The sequence below is a fragment of the Spea bombifrons genome, chromosome 9 (assembly GCF_027358695.1).
Source record: "Spea bombifrons isolate aSpeBom1 chromosome 9, aSpeBom1.2.pri, whole genome shotgun sequence".
NCBI classification, from domain to species: domain Eukaryota; kingdom Metazoa; phylum Chordata; class Amphibia; order Anura; family Pelobatidae; genus Spea; species Spea bombifrons.
In genome coordinates this window covers 26,125,490-26,144,560 of record NC_071095.1, presented here as the reverse complement: position 1 = coordinate 26,144,560, position 19,071 = coordinate 26,125,490, and the positions used below count along the sequence as shown (strand labels likewise).

Here is a 19,071-nt window from a genome sequence, read left to right as displayed (position 1 = left end):
CTAGGCTGGTGCTTAAAAGAACTGGACAAGGCTTATTTTTGACTATGTGCTTAACTTCGTATAGTGCAGCGGCTGCTACACGGCTATGAATTCATTTCTGGCTTCACAAAGTATGTAGACTTGTTATTAGTAGCAGAGCACGGAGGAGGATAGTAGCCAATATTACCCTGTGCAGAGCACATGACAAGTGCCCAAGATGTTTGATCACAACTCCGGTTATCCCATTACGAGCCTTTAGGCTGCCTATAGCCATATCCCCTTTCCGTATTTTAAGGCAGCATGTAAAAACTTTTCTAAACACAACCATGGAACGCGACAAAACTGTTTTCAGCATGTAAGCTGGGGATGAGGAGGCAGTCCTGTTTTGTGACCAATGCTCAGTCATACCGAAAGATTGGAGCCCCCCTCCCATCATTTTCAGGGTGGGTCACGCCACATCCCGCTGTCAGATGGCCTGCTGTTATGCTTAAGGCCTCGATAGTTAAGACAGCTTCCCAGCTAGGTGGCACATCTCGCATCTGAATGCACAGAAAACATCTCAGTTCCCAAAAACGCCTGAAATGCATTGTGGGAAAGCCCTGTGAACACAAAAGGCATTACAAAAAGGGCAGAAGAAAGTTTCTATAAAGTTTACTAATAGGATCTTAAGTAGTATTTGGAATGATAAAAAGGGCACAAAATAATGTAAAACCACACCTTTGCTATAAAAAGTTACATGTTAAATTCTGTAGGGACATCTATTGTACATGTAAAGACAGACAGATCTGCTTTATCCTAGCATCAACCCCAGGGCTCAGAAAAGGGACTGGTCCTAGCATTTCACACACAACTCGTTTAATCTTCATCCTCTTCCCCTTCGTCTTCTGGATCTCGTTTCCTTTTCTCCCCCCGATCAGCTGCCCCCTCTTCTTCTGCAAAGGTCAGAAAATAAGTGGATGAGTTTGCGGCCAGACGCCGGAAGATGGTAAAATTCGGCAATATTTTCTGGTGCGTACATTTTACATAGCAGTAAACAGGAGTGATATCCGCATGCAGACATCCCTGGTAAGGGCACATATGATGCACACCGGGTTTACAGGCTACAGAAAGTTTCCAGCATTCTAAGGTTCAGATATCTTGGAGGATTTTCTAGATTGGAAGCTTGTTTGAGCAGAGAGCTCCTTACCTTTTATTGTTATGCGATTCACTACTTATAGCCTGTTTAACCATTTTAGAGAACTGAAGAGTATAATGGTGCATTATATATCTATACTATTTTGCCACCACATTTCATGTACACCTCTATATATTTGGGTAGTTTCCATTTACCTTCGTCATCTTCTTCCTCCTCTTCCTCCTCCCCTTCAGCACCATCCTCAACATAATCATCATCATCTTCTTCATCCTGTGTAAAACAACGAAAAAAAATTAGCTTAGCATCTCAATGTTTTTTTCCCTTTAAATGAAGCGTTACGATGTATTACAGACACATACATGAATCTCTTCTTTCATTAGGTAGGATAGGCCGACCTCCTCCTCTTCCTCTTCCCCCAAGTCAGATTCACCATCATCTTCCTCCTCCTCATATTCCCCAGGAGGGTCTGCTTCATCATCATCATAGTCCTCACACTCTGAAATAAGAAGCAAATATTAAACTTTGGCAGGTAACATACAATAGTACATGCCCAAGACTAGCATTTCCAAAACGAAAGGCTGCCATTCGCTGGATACAAGTCTTCCACCCGTCATAAATGCCTTAAATTGTAGCTAACTGGCAATTTTTTATAGCCAATTTATACCGAACCATAAAATCAATGCCAAACATCCATGGACAAACCTTCATCATCCTCTTCTTCTGAGTCTGGGGCTTCATTATCTTCCTGATCAAATCCATCCAAATAGGTGATCTGTGGAAGCCGCTGAAATATATTTTCTCTGTAATCTTCTAGATTTGTGATCTCACAGTTGAAGAGGTCCAAACTCTTTAGATTTTTTAAGTTTTTCTGAAAGAGGAAAAGAACCTCATATCAGTCACGGAATAGATAAGCTATTAAGTCTTCTAGTGCTTCAATTATTAAATGAGATCGTCTGTACTCTAAAAGCTGCTCAACCATTAACAACGATAGCCTGCTTATCAATGTCTCCCGATGCTCATGTATTTTGACAATTCAATACAAGAAAGGGGAGACAAATATATTTCAAACAGCCAACGCATACAGTTATTTATATAGCTCCAGCAGATTCCATAGCGCCGTTACAATCAGCAGAGCAATTTAAAACCACACACAAACGGAATACATGTTCTAAACGTTTCTGCCATGCATAGCAGTGTTATTCTGTAACTCGAAGGATGAATACACTTACTAGGGATTCCACCGTGGTCAGATCCTTAATTTTGTTTCCACTCAGGTTGAGGTAAGTAAGACTGGGACACCTTTCTGCTAACACATCCAGTCCCTCCGAGATGCTGTTATCGCTGAGCTCCAACTGGAAAGAGAGGAAAAAGAAAAGGACATATTTACAACACGAATGTACAATATAAAATTTGCTCAGAAGCTTTAACCCTTGTAAAGAAATGAATGTTTTAATAAAGGTCACTCAAGCTTCGTTATGATTTTCATTAACATGTCCATATATTCATCTTCATCAGATTAACACCCAGTTGTACATAGCTCAAGGATAACACAACAGTCTGAATACAGCCCCTGAGGATACATCAGCTGCCCAATCCCATTTACCCACCTTTCGGAGTTTAGGCAACTTGGGAAGTTTTGCCAGAGAGGTCAGTTCCACATTGGCCATGCTAAGAAATTCCAGCTCTACAAAGGCTTCGCTCAGGCCTTCTATTTCACCAACGCTTGACCGACTGCTGTCTAAAACCAACTCCGTCACCTGTCAGAATACAGATAGATTAATCACTCACAAGCCAAATGGTGGGAATAACTGTAGTGTGTACGGTTTGGTCAAAGTAGTTGTGTAAATTAAGTTTTACATGTAGCCACTTATTTTGAATTAGTCAATCCTATTAATTTAGTGCAATGAAAAGCCTTATTGTGCATAGAACCTTCTACTGCAAAGTGGTTTCATCGCCATAGCAACCAATGAAAAAGTTCCTGAGCGCATCTAACTTTAAAACCAGACCAGAACAACTTTCATTTTTAAACACGGTATTGAATCAGATCTTATTAAAGCACACAAATGACCTAAAACCATGCGTCATTTAGAAATATGCTGCCATTAATGTAAAACTCCCAAAATATCTAGCTTTAAAACTGCGTTTGTGGCTGCCTACTAATGTAAAGGCACATATCTGCCGATGCATTCAGGTCCCGGACTTCTCCGCAGCTCACTCGGCCTTTAGGGAGCAAAGAGTTTCAATATAAACAAGAGTTTAAATATATTTGAGAGTGCTAGCTATGCGGCCACATCCCAAGACGGCAGCCTGCTCCGGTCTCACCCGGAAAGCTTCACGCCATCATACACCAAATCGTCCTTTTGCCTAATGGCGGCACACCAGCTAACGCACCAAGATTCTCAATACATGAAAAGCGCTTCTCTCATACAACCCATTAGGTGGGAAAACATAAAAAGGAAGCAGAATGTACGGGTTTGTGTCGTTTCTGCTTAGAAAGAGGGTCTCCCTTCTGCAAACTTCAAGGCGCTGGTGGAGGAAGGGGGTTTCTGTATCGGATGACCTACATCCTGCAACATCTGTTCAGGGCAACAAGTCCTCGCGCTAGCGGATGCCGACAGCAGGCAAGCGGGGGCCGCTATAGCAGCTGCCCAAACGCGCGGCGACATTATTAAAAGATTATTGTACATCAAGTCGGGACACTACAAAAAGCATGGGCACATGACACGGCTGAAACGCTACTACAAGGAGGCGGCTGAGGCTTGCTTAAATCTGTTAACCGCTGCACTGCTGGAAGGGACACGGAGCGCATATATTCTGTGCTAGACGAGGGTAGACAAAGGGAGGGTATGGAGCAGGAGACCGTATAATAGGACAACTCTTTAGATGAACGAGTGGCGAAGGTTAATCCAGAGGAATTGAGTCCAAGTGACAGACATAGATATAGGAGGGATCAGAAGAGGAGGAGAGGAAAGCCATGACCTTACACATACACAGACGCCACCTTTAGGGCGTAGGGAGAAGAGGTGACAATCAGCTCTCCCCTGTTGGTCACTGAACGCAATCGCCTTATCTGTATGTCCAAGCAGCAGCAGCAGCCATGATCCCCTGCCATGTGCTGCTCTCACGCGAGGCACCAGTTTGCTGGCGACGGTAAAAGGCTTTATGTGCCGAAGGAAAGTCGTTCATCTTTTAGGTCATCAAACTCAAGGACCTGTAGGGGCTTTCAATAAAGTCTGACTTACACTGTATCCACCTTAAAGTTCTTACTACGATACACAAAGCCGCATGAAATGCTAGATCATACCACAACCCATCAAAGAATGTGACACCTGACTTACTCAGAGTGCCTTGCTGCTTCCCCCAAAAGCACTGTAAATCACTAGGTAAATTCGGGAAATAGAGAACATTACTCAGTTGTTGTGAGCCAGTAGGGAAGTGGTTAAAACTAGGAGAACACATGCAGCATGTGTCCAGGTCTCCATGTGGCCGGCAGACGCGACAGGTGGAGGGCAACTTGGAGTCCTGTTGTGAGGTATGTGACTGACAAAAGGCTGCTTTTGGTGAACAAAGGAAACATTCAGAAGCCAAACATTGATACATTTGACTACCACAAGAAAAATAATAATGTACAAATAAAAACAACGTGTGGGTTTGTTGATACAACAAATGTGTCTGAATGGCAACACAATATGGACACATTCATTGATTCTGACAGCCCCTGACCCCGTTTCAACTATCAGACCCCCAGGAGACCCAAAATGATCAATAAGAGTAAATCATGGGGGGGTATCAATATCAATATCTACAGTAACTGCCTCTTCTCATTGGCAACTTTAACCAGTTCAGCGCCAATTACAAGTGAAAATATTAAATGTGTATGAACTACGCTGGGAAAAAAAAACTAATAAAAATGTATACGTTTTCCCACCATAAACAAAGTTCTCTACATTGTTCCATAAAGTTGGTTAGATTCTAAAGATGTGAAATAAGAAAGTGTTCCCAAAGGCTTACAATCTAAACAATTGCAAGCTCTAGGACTCGGTACGAATCCCACCTCTTAAAAATTTTAAAAGAAAAAATACTGCAGATTTATTTTAAATATATATTGAAATATAAGCCAATAATCTACATAACGAGGCGGAGACTAATTCATTGGGCTGGCTTCTTCTTGTCTTTATCCTAATAGATTGTAAGCTCACAAGCTCAGGTCCCCCTTTATGTCTTAAAGTGTGTAACATTGCTGTCAAACAACAGACCCCCAGCTTTAATGTTATCACTAGAACGGAACTACGTGACCAACAGGCGCAATAGAGATATATATATATATATATATATATATATATATATACACATACATACATACATACACACAAACACACACACAAACACACACACACTAACATATGGACGCATCTCTTCCAACAAAGTGGCCCCAAAACACTCCTTAAATGCGCCCAGCTCAGTATATAGAGCCGCACACCCACCACCGACATACCAGGAACAAGTTCAATGTCTCACACACGGCGGGAACACAGCTCTCACCACTCACAGCACTTCATGTAACATACATATACACACACACACGTCATTTTAAGGGTCATTGGTTTTTTTTTAGGAACCAAGAAAAAAAAGAACAGATCTACAAGTCACTGTAATAATAAAGAACATATATACATACACACACACACACATACATACATACATATAAAGTCTCCCCACACACACTATCCCTTTGCTCTATACCCAAGCACATTGCAGGCTGGGGACGCAGGGTCCCTGCCCTACATGCTGGTATCTTACACTTTAAGACCCCAGCATGTTAAAGCACCCCCTGCACTGACCCTTGGGAGCCCGGTCCTGTCATGAGGTGGGGCCCAGGTCTCTCTCTCCTCCCTCCAAACTTTGGAAGTGTGAGACATAGGAGCCCCCCTAGCAGCACAGACACTGACATAGGCACCGACAGAGGCCCCAGGAGCCCGCCTCACCCCTCCAACCCCAGTAGATTGGGATGAGAGATAAGCCTCACCTCGCCTGGGGACCTGTTCCTCAACTCCAGGTTGATGCGCTTCTTCATCTCCATTTCCCGGGCCAACCTCCTGGGCAGACGGGACTCACGTAGAAAAGTTTAAAACGAAGGAGGGCGAACTGAAAGCGAATAACGCGATAAAACAACCAAAAAAATTTCAGGCGATAAATTGCGCTCCGTCACGGGACCCCTGACCCCGTCACTACAGGGCTCCCTCTCCCCTCAATGGCCGCTCACTAAGTGAGACTCCATTACACGCACAGGCATCCCCACAAGGAAGGCAACGCCCCTTCTACCGCGCCATTGGATCCTCATCCCAGGGTCTCGCCAGCGATTCGCGAGGAGGGACGTCAATCTGAAACTGGGCCGGGGTTTCCGTCTACAGGGTGCTTTGATTGGCTACAAGTGTGAGCGCAGTTAATTGGGATTGGTCCGTCGAGGTGTCCATCTGGACGATTAAACTCTGCCCCCCCTCTTTTCTCAGCAGTTTGACCCAAGCGTCATGTCTTTGTGTTTGCGAGTTTTGGCGCCTTATTTCAGGTCAGAGAGCCTTAGTATAAGGGGGTTAGTAAATGGGTTACTTACCCTTCCCCAGGGTATAAAAGAAAGCGAATTATAAATATATATGCGTTACTTTTAACAACATAACACTAAACGTTCGTGAAATAAAAAAGTGCTTGGTCACTGCACACAGCCCATTATATCTTCATTGTTTATTTATTTTTTTTGGTGAAAATATTGCACTTTACAAAAGGTTCTAAAATGCCAAACAGTATATTTCACTGGAATCATTCTAAATAAAAAAAAATCAAAACATTTTTTTTTAGCATAACTTTCCCGAGTTAGTTACTTTTTAGTTTATCCAGTCCCCCGTTCGCCCACAAATCCCCTTTGCCGCTTTTTTCCTCCCCTGATACCACCTTCCTAGGTATGAGGGTATCAAAGGGTTCTACAGCCCTAAAAGCCCCAATAATATAGAAACTAATTATTATAATTAGAGGAATTGTATGCTATCTGAATAGGGCTGGAAATGTTTCATTCAGATAATTGCCGTCATGGTAACGTTGTTTATTTATTTTTACAGGTGATGTTTACAATAAAGACACGAGAAGGGACACGTGAATGACATGTGAGTGTTGCCTTTCTTCTTATAAGTTTGGTCATGAACGTGACCCGTACTTCAGGTGGTCTTCTAGCTGGTAACCTAACTCCCAGGGACCACTGCTGGGGGGGGGTTATATATGTGCTCTGTACGAAACCAAATTAGTTTAAGAATAATAATAATAATAGTATATATAGAGGGACACGTTACTGCCCCGAAACCCCTGCTGTCTAACCCTAGACATAGAAGAGGCAGCCCTCCTCCATGGTTTGACTATTCTTGCTACTGATTGGTTAGTTAAAGCACCTACTCAGCGGCAAGTATAGTCAAACCATGGAGGAGGGCCGCTGCTGCAGCAGGGCTGCCTCTTCAATGTCTAGCGTTACTTCTGTAGTAGCGGTCTCAGGGCAGTAAACTGTCCCTCTATATAATGTTATTATCATTAAACTTAGTGCTGTACTTGCCTACAGTATATCACATCTGGCACACGCCTTTTAGCTGGGAGGGGGTTGGGAAAGGGGCAAATACATAATGGGGGAATCTGCAGAATACCCCCTATGCATTTGCAAATGAAACATTTAAAGGGTCATTTGCATTAAAATGCACCTGATGACCGGACTTAGGCACCATATTTAGCACTTGACTGTTGTGTTTATGAGGCTATTATTAATACGTGCAAAGACTTAACAGGACCAGATGTTTTCACAATAATCCTTTTAACAACTCAATATCTTCCTGCTCTATTGGTTACCAAGTTCTGCTAATTATTCTCTCATTGGCTGGCAATAACGAACAGCCAATGAAACATCATCAACTGGGCCTAGCATGGATCCAGTGCAGCTCATAATCATATCATCATATGCCAGAAGCAACAATGGAGTCAGTAGTCTAGTAAAAATCTAGAACACTCTTATTTTGGGGTCTTTTCTGTGCTTGGGATTTCTCCATAAGCAAAATCAATAAACTCTTCTGTCCCAATCTACTGCATTTGAGCATGGATTTAGACTTGTGTGTGTGCATGGATGTGGTCTTGTGTGTGTGCATGGATGTGGTCTTGTGTGTGTGCGGTCATGGATGTGGACTTGTGTGTGTGTGTTCGAGCATTGAGGTGTACTTTTGTGTTTGTTTGAGCATTGATGTGTACCTGTGTGTGAGCATGCATGTGCACTTGTGTGTGTGAGCATGCATGTGCACTTGTGTGTGTGAGCATGCATATGCACTTGTGTGCCAATCTACTTGATTTGACTTATGTGTGAGCATGGATGTGGACTTGTGTGTGTGTGAGCATGGATGTGGACTTGTGTGTGTGAGCATGGATGTGGACTTGTGTGTGAGCATGGATGTGGACTTGTGTGTGTGAGCATGGATGTGGACTTGTGTGTGCGTGTGAGCATGAATGTGGACTTGTATGTGTGTGTGCATGGATGTGGACTTGTGTGTGTGCATGGATGTGGACTTGTGTGCGTGAGCATGAATGTGGACTTGTGTGTGTGTGTGTGAGCATGGATGTGAACTGTGTGTGTGTTTGAGCATTGAGGTGTACTTGTGTGTGTGTTTAAGCATGCATGTGCACTTGTGTGCATGTGTGAGCATGCATGTGTACATGCGTGTGTGTGTTTGAGCTTGGATGCAGAGCCGTAGCTAGCTCCTTTTGCGCCCAAGCCAAGAGTGGAAAATTGTGCCGCCAGCTATTTTTGTTACAGAGGCTATTTTATTTACACTGACCTTACACACTGTCTTTACAGGCACCTGCCCATAAACACACATATACACATACGCTGCCCTTACACTCGACTGCCCACACACACCACCTTTACACATACTTGCCCATAAACACACATATACACACACACTGCCCTTACACACAACTGCCATATACACTGCCTTTACACATACCTGCCCATAAACACACATATACACATACACTTCCCATCCATGCTGCCTTTACAAACACCTGCCCATAAATATGCATATATACAAACACTGCCCTTACACGCGACTGCCCATACACACTGCCTTTACACATACCTGCCCGTTAACACACATATACACTGTAGCAAGGTGCAGGATGTTGTTGTGGAAGGAGTATACATTCCCCCTCGATTTTGCAGGGTTTTGTATGACATAAAGGGCAGGCTGGTGTTCCACCCCGCAGTTTACATGCACCTGGACTGACACAGGATCCAGGCCAGGAGTTTAAGATGACTCCAATGCACTGGTCAGCTGCAAGTAATTAGCTGCACTGACTGCAATAAAGCCTGACCTGTTGGACAGAGAGGAAAAATAGAAAGAGAGAGGGTTTGTTTGGAAGCAGCAGGGCTTGCTATGCACAAAAGAGACCATCAAAAAGGTTGGTGGGATAACGTTTTGTTTAGTTTAGACCCTGAGTAGTGAAGGACTTCTATGTTAGTAAGTGCTCAGACGAGCTAGGCTTTTGTTTATAGGGAAATTGTGTTCTGTATAATCCTGTTAAAATCTGAATACGTGGATTACAAATAAATGGTGGTTAATTACCTCACCGAGACTGTGGCTTTAATACCCTAGAGGATCGTGCTGCTTGGTGCACTGTGTGGGTGCAGGATCACAACACATACACTGGCCTTACATATACCTGCCCATACGCGTTGACTATACACACACCTTCCCATTAACATGCAAATACACAAACACTGCCCTTACACACGCCTGCCCATACACACTGCCTTTCCACACACCTGCCCATAAACGCACATTTACACATACACTGCCCTTATACACACCTGCCCATAAACATGCATATACACATACACCTCCCTTATACACACCTGCCCATAAACATGCATATACACATACACTGCCCTTACACACCCCTGCCCATAAACACGCATATACACATACACTGCTTCACACACAGCTGCCCATAAACACACATATACACATACACTGCTTTACACACACCTGCCCATAAACATGCATATACACATACACCTCCCTTACACACACATGCCCATAAACACACATATACCCATACACTGCCCTTACACACTGCCTTTACACACACCTGCCCATAAACACACATATACACATACACTGCCCTTACACACCCCTGCCCATAAACACGCATATACACATACACTGCTTTACACACACCTGCTCATAAACACACATGTACACATACACTGCCCTTACACCCTACCTTTACACATACCTGCCTATAAACACACATATACACATTTATGTACACTGCTTTACACACACCTGCCCATAAACACACATGTACACATACAATGCCCTTACACCCTACCTTTACACACACCTGCCTATAAACACACATATACACATACACTGCCCTTACACACCCCTGCCCATAAACACGCATATACACATACACTGCTTTACACACACCTGCTCATAAACACACATGTACACATACACTGCCCTTACACCCTACCTTTACACATACCTGCCTATAAACACACATATACACATTTATGTACACTGCTTTACACACACCTGCCCATAAACACACATGTACACATACAATGCCCTTAGACCCTACCTTTACACACACCTGCCTATAAACACACATATACACATACACTGCCCTTACACACCCCTGCCTTTACACACACACATGCACATACACACACCAGCCTACAAACACACAAATACCTACACTGCTCTTACACACATCTGCCCATACACACACACAAGCTTACACACACACAGATATACACAGCCCTTACACACACACACCAGTTTACAAACACACACATATACACTGCCCTTACACACCTTTCTCCCCATCTCTTACCTTTCTCATCTTCCATCCTCCACCTTCCATCCTTCATCCAATTTTGGGAGCGCGAGGTCTGACATACCAGGCCTCTGCTTTAGTGCTCCCTCATCACTATACCATGACTATGTATGACATTTGCCGGCGCGTGGTGATTGGGGAGCACGGAGACCCCACGCTCCCTAATGCTGGGCCGGTTAGGGAGATCCGTGATCTCCCCAACCAGTCCTGCAGGCTGCAGCTGCTGATCAGGCAGCTGTGCCCCCCCTTGCAGCTGTGCCCCAGGCTCGCCTCACCCTTCCTACGGCCCTGCATGGATATGTACTTGTGTATGTGTGTGAGCATGGATGTGGACTTGTGTGTGTGTGTGTGAGCATGGGTGCGGACTTGTGTGGTGTGTGTTTGAGCACGGAGGTGTACTTGTGTGTGTGAACATGGATGTGTATTATGGCACTTTAAATATTAAGTTTAGTAAGGAGCTCTTAGCCTCATTCCACATACTGCTAAAGGTTCAGGCTACAAAAAGTAGTGGTATTTAACTTCATAAGCTAGCAAACAAAAACTGAGCACTTGAGTATTATGGATCAATTGTCTCCATTTGACAAAAGTCTCCAATTTGACATAAAAGACACAACCAAAGTGGAAGGTTTGTCAAAAAATAATTTGTCCCAAATCGTAAGGCCCTCACGTTTTTATTAATTTATTTTTTGTAAGGACCCGTGGTCATACATTTTATACTTTTTCCTGGAAAATTTCCTTTTCTGACATTTTGGGATGGAAAAAAACAAAACATACTGGTCTATTTTTTACATTTTTAAGTTTACTTAGGTTTTTTACCTTCCAGCTCTAACATTGTCTGCCCTTTCGGTTATGATTCAGGTCCCCAATTCCACTTCTGCCACCTGGGATATGTTATGGATGTTCAAAAGAATAATTTGTATCAGTTTTTGCTCATTTTGAAAAATGTTTAACATTTTAAATTTTTTGCCAAAATCGAAAGGTCCACGGTGTAAGTTTTTTTATCTTCCCGCTCTAACATTATCTGCCCTTTCGGTCATAATTCAGGTCCCCAATTCCACTTCAGCCACCTGGGATATGTTATGGGTGTTCAAAAAAATAATTTCTTACGTATTTTGCTCATTTTGAAAAAAAAATTAAAAATTTTAGTTTTTTGCCAAAATTGGATGGTCCACGGTGTAGGTTTTTTACCTTCCAGCTCTAACATTGCCTGCCCTATCGGCAGAGCCATAGCTAGCTCCTTTTGCGCCCGAGGCAAGAATGGAAAATTGTGCCCCCCAGCTATTTTTTTTAGGCTTTTTTATTTGCACTGTCCTTACACACACCTGTCCATGAACACACATTTACACATACACACTGCCTTTACACACACATCTGCCCATTAACACGCATATAAGCATATACTGCCCTTACGCACGACTGCCTTTACACACACCTGCCCAATAACGCACATATACACATACACTGTCCTTACACACACACATAAACATACATTGCCCTTACACAGTCCTGCCTTTACACACATCAGCTTACAAACATACAAATACCTACACTGCTCTTACACACAAAGTGTGCATACACACTGCTTTTACACACGTGCCCATAAACACACGTATGCACATACACCGCCCTCACACTCCCCTGCCTTTACACACACACAAAAATACACACACACTAGCTTACAAACACTGCCCATACACACACACTGCCCATACACATACACTGCCTGTACACACACTAGGGTGACCACATTTTATTTCTGCCCTTGTGGGAAGCACATGAGATTACACACACAGGTATATATATATATATATATATGACTTGTAAGGATCTACTTTCTTCTCTTGTACAGAATATCAAGCAGTTTTACCTGTCAATGAAGTTCTTTGTTACAGAATAGAAAGCTGGCACTGTTAAAGCAACTCACATTGACCAGATTTTAATCAAACCATATCATTCCTTGAGTCAGAGCCCCCAAAGACAAGACGTATTTAAAGATAACCTGATGGAATAAAACCTGCTGATTCGCTGACTGATCAACGACAGGTTCACTAATGGTCATCTATGGAGATCCTGGAAAGCACCATGACTTAATGAGAAATTCTTCAAGAATATGGATGATACGTGAAAGAGTCACCAGAGGTCACCAAAGACCATAGAACTAGCAGTGACACCCCAGCAAGCCGCTATTCCGGAACACAACACTAGGTGGCACCAAAGGTCATTTGATATTTACTACCTTTCAAAAAGAAAAAAAAAATATTTTTTAGAAAAAGGCATCCAATAAAGGTCTCTGAGTGATATTCAGTCGATCTAAAGTTTAAAATTTGTAATTTTGTCTGTTTTGTACAGTATCTGACGCAACGACAGTATCGAGAATATCATTGGAATCTTTTATCAGCATTAAAAACTTTAGAAAACACCATCAATAACTTTCCATGATGTTTTTGGGAGCGAACTGGCCTTACCTTACTTACGGATCTCATGATGCCTTTTTACTGGACGCCACCAATTGGTATGCGCGTTGTTTAAACTGGTTGCAGCTCATTGGCTAAACTATACATTATGAAGGGCCTCCTGGTGTAAGAAGAGCTTGGCTGGCCCTGTATAATGTTTCATTAAATCAGTTTGGATTTTTTCCACGTTTCCTTAACATGAAACTATACATCATGCAGAGGCCAGCTTAGCGCTTCTTGCAAGAGAAAATTGCCATTGTTGCCCGATTCTATTTAAGAAGGTAAACTGGTGCTTCTTTCATCGCAAGTAAAACCATAACAAAAGTCAAACATTCTAACAAATAATCTTTATCGGCGATCGCACATGTCATGGGGATGGAAATACGGAGAGAATATTTGGTGCTCATATTGAATATGAAAAAAGGGCCTTCACAATTCTCAGAAGAGTTTGTTTAGATTCCGTGTGTTACTTTTCGCTGTCCGGTGGACCAGTTTTTCTTCCATATGTTTATGAAGATATATTTGTATAACCATATTATCGTTTTGCGTCATGATGGATCCATCTGCGAAAAGACGAGGTTACATGAGTTCCCAGCAACGTAAAGAATCAGAAGATGGGAGATGAAATGTTTTGCTGGAACACGGTGGGTAGCGTTCCATTTTTGAGAATATTGAACTAGGGCTGCAACTAACGATTATTTTAATAATCGATTAGTTGGCCGATTATTTTTTCGATTAATCGATTAATCGGATAAAAAAATACATTATTTTAAATTGAAGAAAAATTGCAATAAAAAACGTACAATTTACACTTTCATCTCTTTATTGCAATGGCCTCTCTCTCTCTATTCACCTTCTTATTTTACTGACATAATAAAAGCTACAAGAACCCAAACAAGGTGTTTCTCAAACTAGGTTTTAATACAAAGTTATTAGTAAATATTAATTCATATGTTAACTATTTTTCATATTTAATAAAAACTGAGAAAAAAGCCTTGTTTAAATTTTTTTATTTACCAAACTGCCCCCAGTTATGCACATCTGACCCCCAGCTTGCCACTCTGCCCCCATATATGCCTTATACCTCTTATATGCCAGATTCCACTGTGCCCCCTGATATGCCACTGTGCCCCTGATATGCCTTATACTCCTTATATGCCAGTGATATGCAACTGAGCCCCCTGATATACCTTTTACCCCCAGATTTGTTTTATGCCCCCCTGATATGCCTAATATCGATGTCTTATACCCCCTATATGCCACTGAGCCCCCTGATATACCTTTTACCCCCAGATATGTTTATGCCCCCTGATATGCCTAATATCCATATGCCTTATACCCCCTATATGCCCTACAAATTCATAATACCCCCCATACACCACTATAACTCACCCATACACCACTCTGGCTCCTCCCCCTCCCATACACCACTCTGGCTCCTCCCCTCCCATACACCACTCTGGCTCCTCCCCCTCCCATACGCCACTCTGGCTCCTCCCCCGCCCATACACCACTCTGGCTCCTCCCCTCCCATACATCACTTTGCCTCCTCCCCCTCCCATATACCACTCTGCCTCCTCCCCCCATACATCACTCTGGCTCCTCCCATACTCCACTCTGCCTCCTCCCATACATCACGTTGGCTCCTCCCCCTCCCATACATCACTTTGCCTCCTCCCCCCTCCCATACTCCACTCTGCCTCCTGTGAACCTCCGTTTCTGACAAGACACCAGGGAGCCGGGTAGAGAGGCAGAGTGGCGTATGAGAGGGGGAGGAGCCAGAGTGGTGTATTGGAGGGTGGCTCCCATACACCCCTCTGACTCCTCCCCCCTCCCATACACCGCTCTGCCTCTCTACCCGGCTCCGTTACTGAAGGCACTTTCATTGCAGCTTCATAGAAGCCACAGTGTAAGTGAAGGGCAGTAACGGAGTCTGTCTGTGCGATGCAGACCCTCACCGGCCATCAGAGAGGATGATTCTCTGTTAGCCGGTGGGGGTCTGCATCGCACAGACAGACTCCGTCACTCACCTTCACTTACACTGAGGCTTCTATGAAGCTGCAATGAAAGTGCCTGTCAGTAACGGTGCCGGGTAGAGAGGCAGAGTGACGTATGGGAGGGGGGAGGAGTCAGAGGGGTCTATGGGAGGGGGGAGAGAGACGGAAGTGAGAGACCGGCCGACAGTGAGGGGAATCCAGGTCCCCTGCAGCGTTGCGGGGGATCTGGATTCCGGTGTTATAATCCGATCTCTGTTTGAGGTCGGATTATATAAAGAGAGGAGTTTTTCAGAGCATTTGCTCTGAAAAAAACCTCTTTTTATAATCGATAAAAATCGATCCGATTAATCGATGATGAAATTCGTTGACAACGATTTTCATAATCGATTATTATCGATTTTATCGATTAGTTGTTTCAGCCCTATATTGAACGTATATATACAGACCAGTTTATACGCAATTTGCATTTTTGATGATTCGTATTACCTTCTAACGACCCAATGCAAGGCCTCTCTGGAAGGCAAACCACGTAAAGTACAGAAGGAGCGTTATGAGCGGGAGGTAGCTTGGCTGAAGGGACGACCCAGAGTCCTGTGTTGGAGAAATAAATAACAAGGATAAATTTAGGAAATATAGGCATTTTTGGCTATTGTGCACAGCCATGGCACACAACTGTTTACTCTTCACCATTTTGTTCAAGAAAACTAATTAAGGAGGTACGTCACATATATTGGGAGCCATGTTTATTTGATATAAACATGTAATGTCCCCTTATTGGTCCCTTTATAAGTTCAGCCAATCAGAACCTGGCAGTAAAAGCTGGGGTTTGTATTGAAGCTATAGCTATATAGAGGGTCAAATGGCTCTTTTATGAAACATAGATGCACCAGATTCCTGGGAATCACTAAAAATCACTAAAAAAAGGGAGAAAATGTTATCCAATAAGATATTTCTCAAGCTTGATTTACTGTAGGGATTCTTATTAGAACCCTCAATCAATGAATGCTCTATTTGCATTCCAAACTGACCACCGGTTCTCCGATATTTTTTTACCAAAACTGGAAGCAAATTCCCTTTAAAAAATCGAGTTATTTTTATTCTTTTACATTTCCAAACCTTAATGTTGCCTTATAAAGCCACATGGAAATATCGGAACTTTTTTAAGCTGTCCAGTCATTATTAACACCCGTGGTTACTCCGGGATTTTATCTCACATGCCTTTCTTAAGACCGTTTTCCAAAATAAAAAAGTTACAGCACAAAATATCTTACCCGATCGTGAAATATCACTTCGAAGTCTATGTAATCTGGATACAAACAAAAAAAAATATGTATTATTTATGTAACAAGGATATATGCCCTAGAGGTGAATTTCTTTAGCTAAAAGGTACGGCCTTCGCTGTTTATCTGGGAAGCCATGATAATGAGGGATACTTTAATACAGAAGTTTGCAGTTTGGGAAACCGTATGCACTTTAACGAGATGCACTTAAAGTTGTTAATTATGTTTTGTTGTCATAGAGAAAACTTATAGGGTCCCCAATGACGAAGTGACCGGCTAACCCAATAGATTGTATAAGGAATCTAGATGAATCAGAAATCTGTCTATATATACATTGGGTAATGATCAACTCACTTAAGTCAGTGAAGGGGTAATACCAAGATGTTGTTGTCGCTTCATCTTCACATTTCCCTGCAATATATCGGGATACATTTCAAGCACAAAATAGTCAATTCCAAGTACAAGGAAACATTTTTTTGGTTTGACGTGTGGGCATAATGTGAATATTATATGTTAATTTGAAATTTTGGGGCAGATCACTCCATGAGGCACCTGTCTGGTAGGTGGAGTTCTTAACCCTGAGGTCTGGTCAAACCTCCAAACATTCCCTGCGTGGGTCATTTCAGTAGCACCCCAAAACCTGAATGTATGGGTTTGGTTCGCTTTTTTTGGGGGTATTTCTGGAGTTTTGAAGCAAGGCGTTCCATTGTTCACCATTGTGATTTAAAAATGTTTTTGCTCTATATTATTATGTTGAAAAACGTGTAAAAATGTTTTTTTATGAAAACCACCACTGTTTCAAATTAAGCAAACTATGCTTTGTATTATTAAATTATTAAGAGTATTTTAATGGAATATTCTATGTAGCACTGATTATAGTTTTGCGTTGTTTTAAAAATGATGTCATTTATCCATATTAAAATAGAACTGCTGAAAATTGTTAACTTGCCTTTAATTTACTCAGAGCATGAAAGGTTCAGTGGATGAAAGACATTGATATCATTCCGACATAATCAGTTACTTATAAGATATTCGGAGTGCAAAACGTGCTTAAAATGTTGGGTTTGTATAATGTAATTTTTGCTGCATTTTGTTAATGTATGTATGATTTCAAATATGATTCCAATCACCGGCAAAAATAAATAAAAAGTCAGTAAAGTCAAAACGACGAACAATCAGACAAAAATAGTCAGACAATAGTCTGCCATAAAAAATAAGGTCAATAGTGTGGCTTTTCAGCATATTATTTGCTCAATAGTACGTCTGCTGAGGTCTCGTATCTTACGCGGTGATAAGTTTATGTATAGGTCAAAATCAAAGGATTAATTAATGTTTCCCAAAATGTAAAATGAGTGAACAATAGAAAAATCTTAATCAAATCCATATCTTGATGTGACCACCCAAACAGCATCAATGTCAAAACAGCTTCAGGTCCTTTACTTGCCCTTTAAGGAACTCACCATTGGAGGATGTCGCTGGAAGCGCCACCACTTTGGCGGAAGATAGAAGAGAAAAAGATGAAAGATAAGATAGGTGACAGAAGATGAACAAGAAGATGTAGAAGCGGAAGCGGTCCACCGAGAAGCTAGGTTTCAAGAACCACAAACCAGAATGAGGCGATACGTGCAGTTAAGTCACCTTTATTTTGAGACACTGGTCAGATAAAAATCACATTTTGCCTTTAAACACTGAATTTATTGTAAGAATAACAACATTTGTGGGTTATAGCAGACAAGGTTGTCCTGCGAATAAGAAGGGAATTTAAATGAGGCATAAAAAGTTGAGGAGACCTGGACAAGGTTAGAGTGTGAGGATCATTGGTGTTAATTCTAGGATAATTTTCAAATCAATTAAATGGCTCTATGAAATAATATTTATTTTCACTCTATGACGTTTAAAAATATTCACACCCACCTTCAACAAACCCTCGGTTTATCTGGATAATGAATCGCTTAAGAGGAAGGTAATCTTACAGGTGTACATCCTAAATCTGTAGGTTAGAGTTCTTATTAAGAACACTGTGCGGCTGATGGGAGATACTTGGGCTCGAAACTCCATGCCTTGTTGCGTATATAGTTTACCAATATCAGGCCACCTTGTTGCGGGGCCATAAGCACAATGTCTAGTACCGAAAGACATGGCTAAAGCTGGCCAAACAGCGCTGCATAGATTTAAAAACATTTAGAACATGCTAGGCTGCTGCTATGCATAGACATTGGCTTGATTGGGAAAAGCTATGATTTTATGAAGCCATTCTATCCTCACTGTAAGGAAATCCCTACTTAGAAATCATATAAAAATCC

General features: G+C 42.1%; 1 protein-coding gene across 1 annotated transcript; it reads right to left on the bottom strand.

The window, feature by feature from the left end:
- Positions 1-614: 614 nt before the first annotated feature.
- ANP32E (acidic nuclear phosphoprotein 32 family member E) lies at positions 615-6,405 on the bottom strand. Its single transcript, XM_053474748.1, has 7 exons — positions 6,141-6,405; positions 2,722-2,871; positions 2,344-2,466; positions 1,817-1,982; positions 1,474-1,610; positions 1,309-1,384; positions 615-911 (listed from the first exon to the last, which is right to left on the bottom strand). The coding sequence occupies exons 1-7, from the start codon at positions 6,192-6,194 to the stop codon at positions 835-837; spliced, it is 783 nt and encodes a 260-aa protein (XP_053330723.1). The 5' UTR covers positions 6,195-6,405; the 3' UTR covers positions 615-834.
- Positions 6,406-19,071: the final 12,666 nt, after the last annotated feature.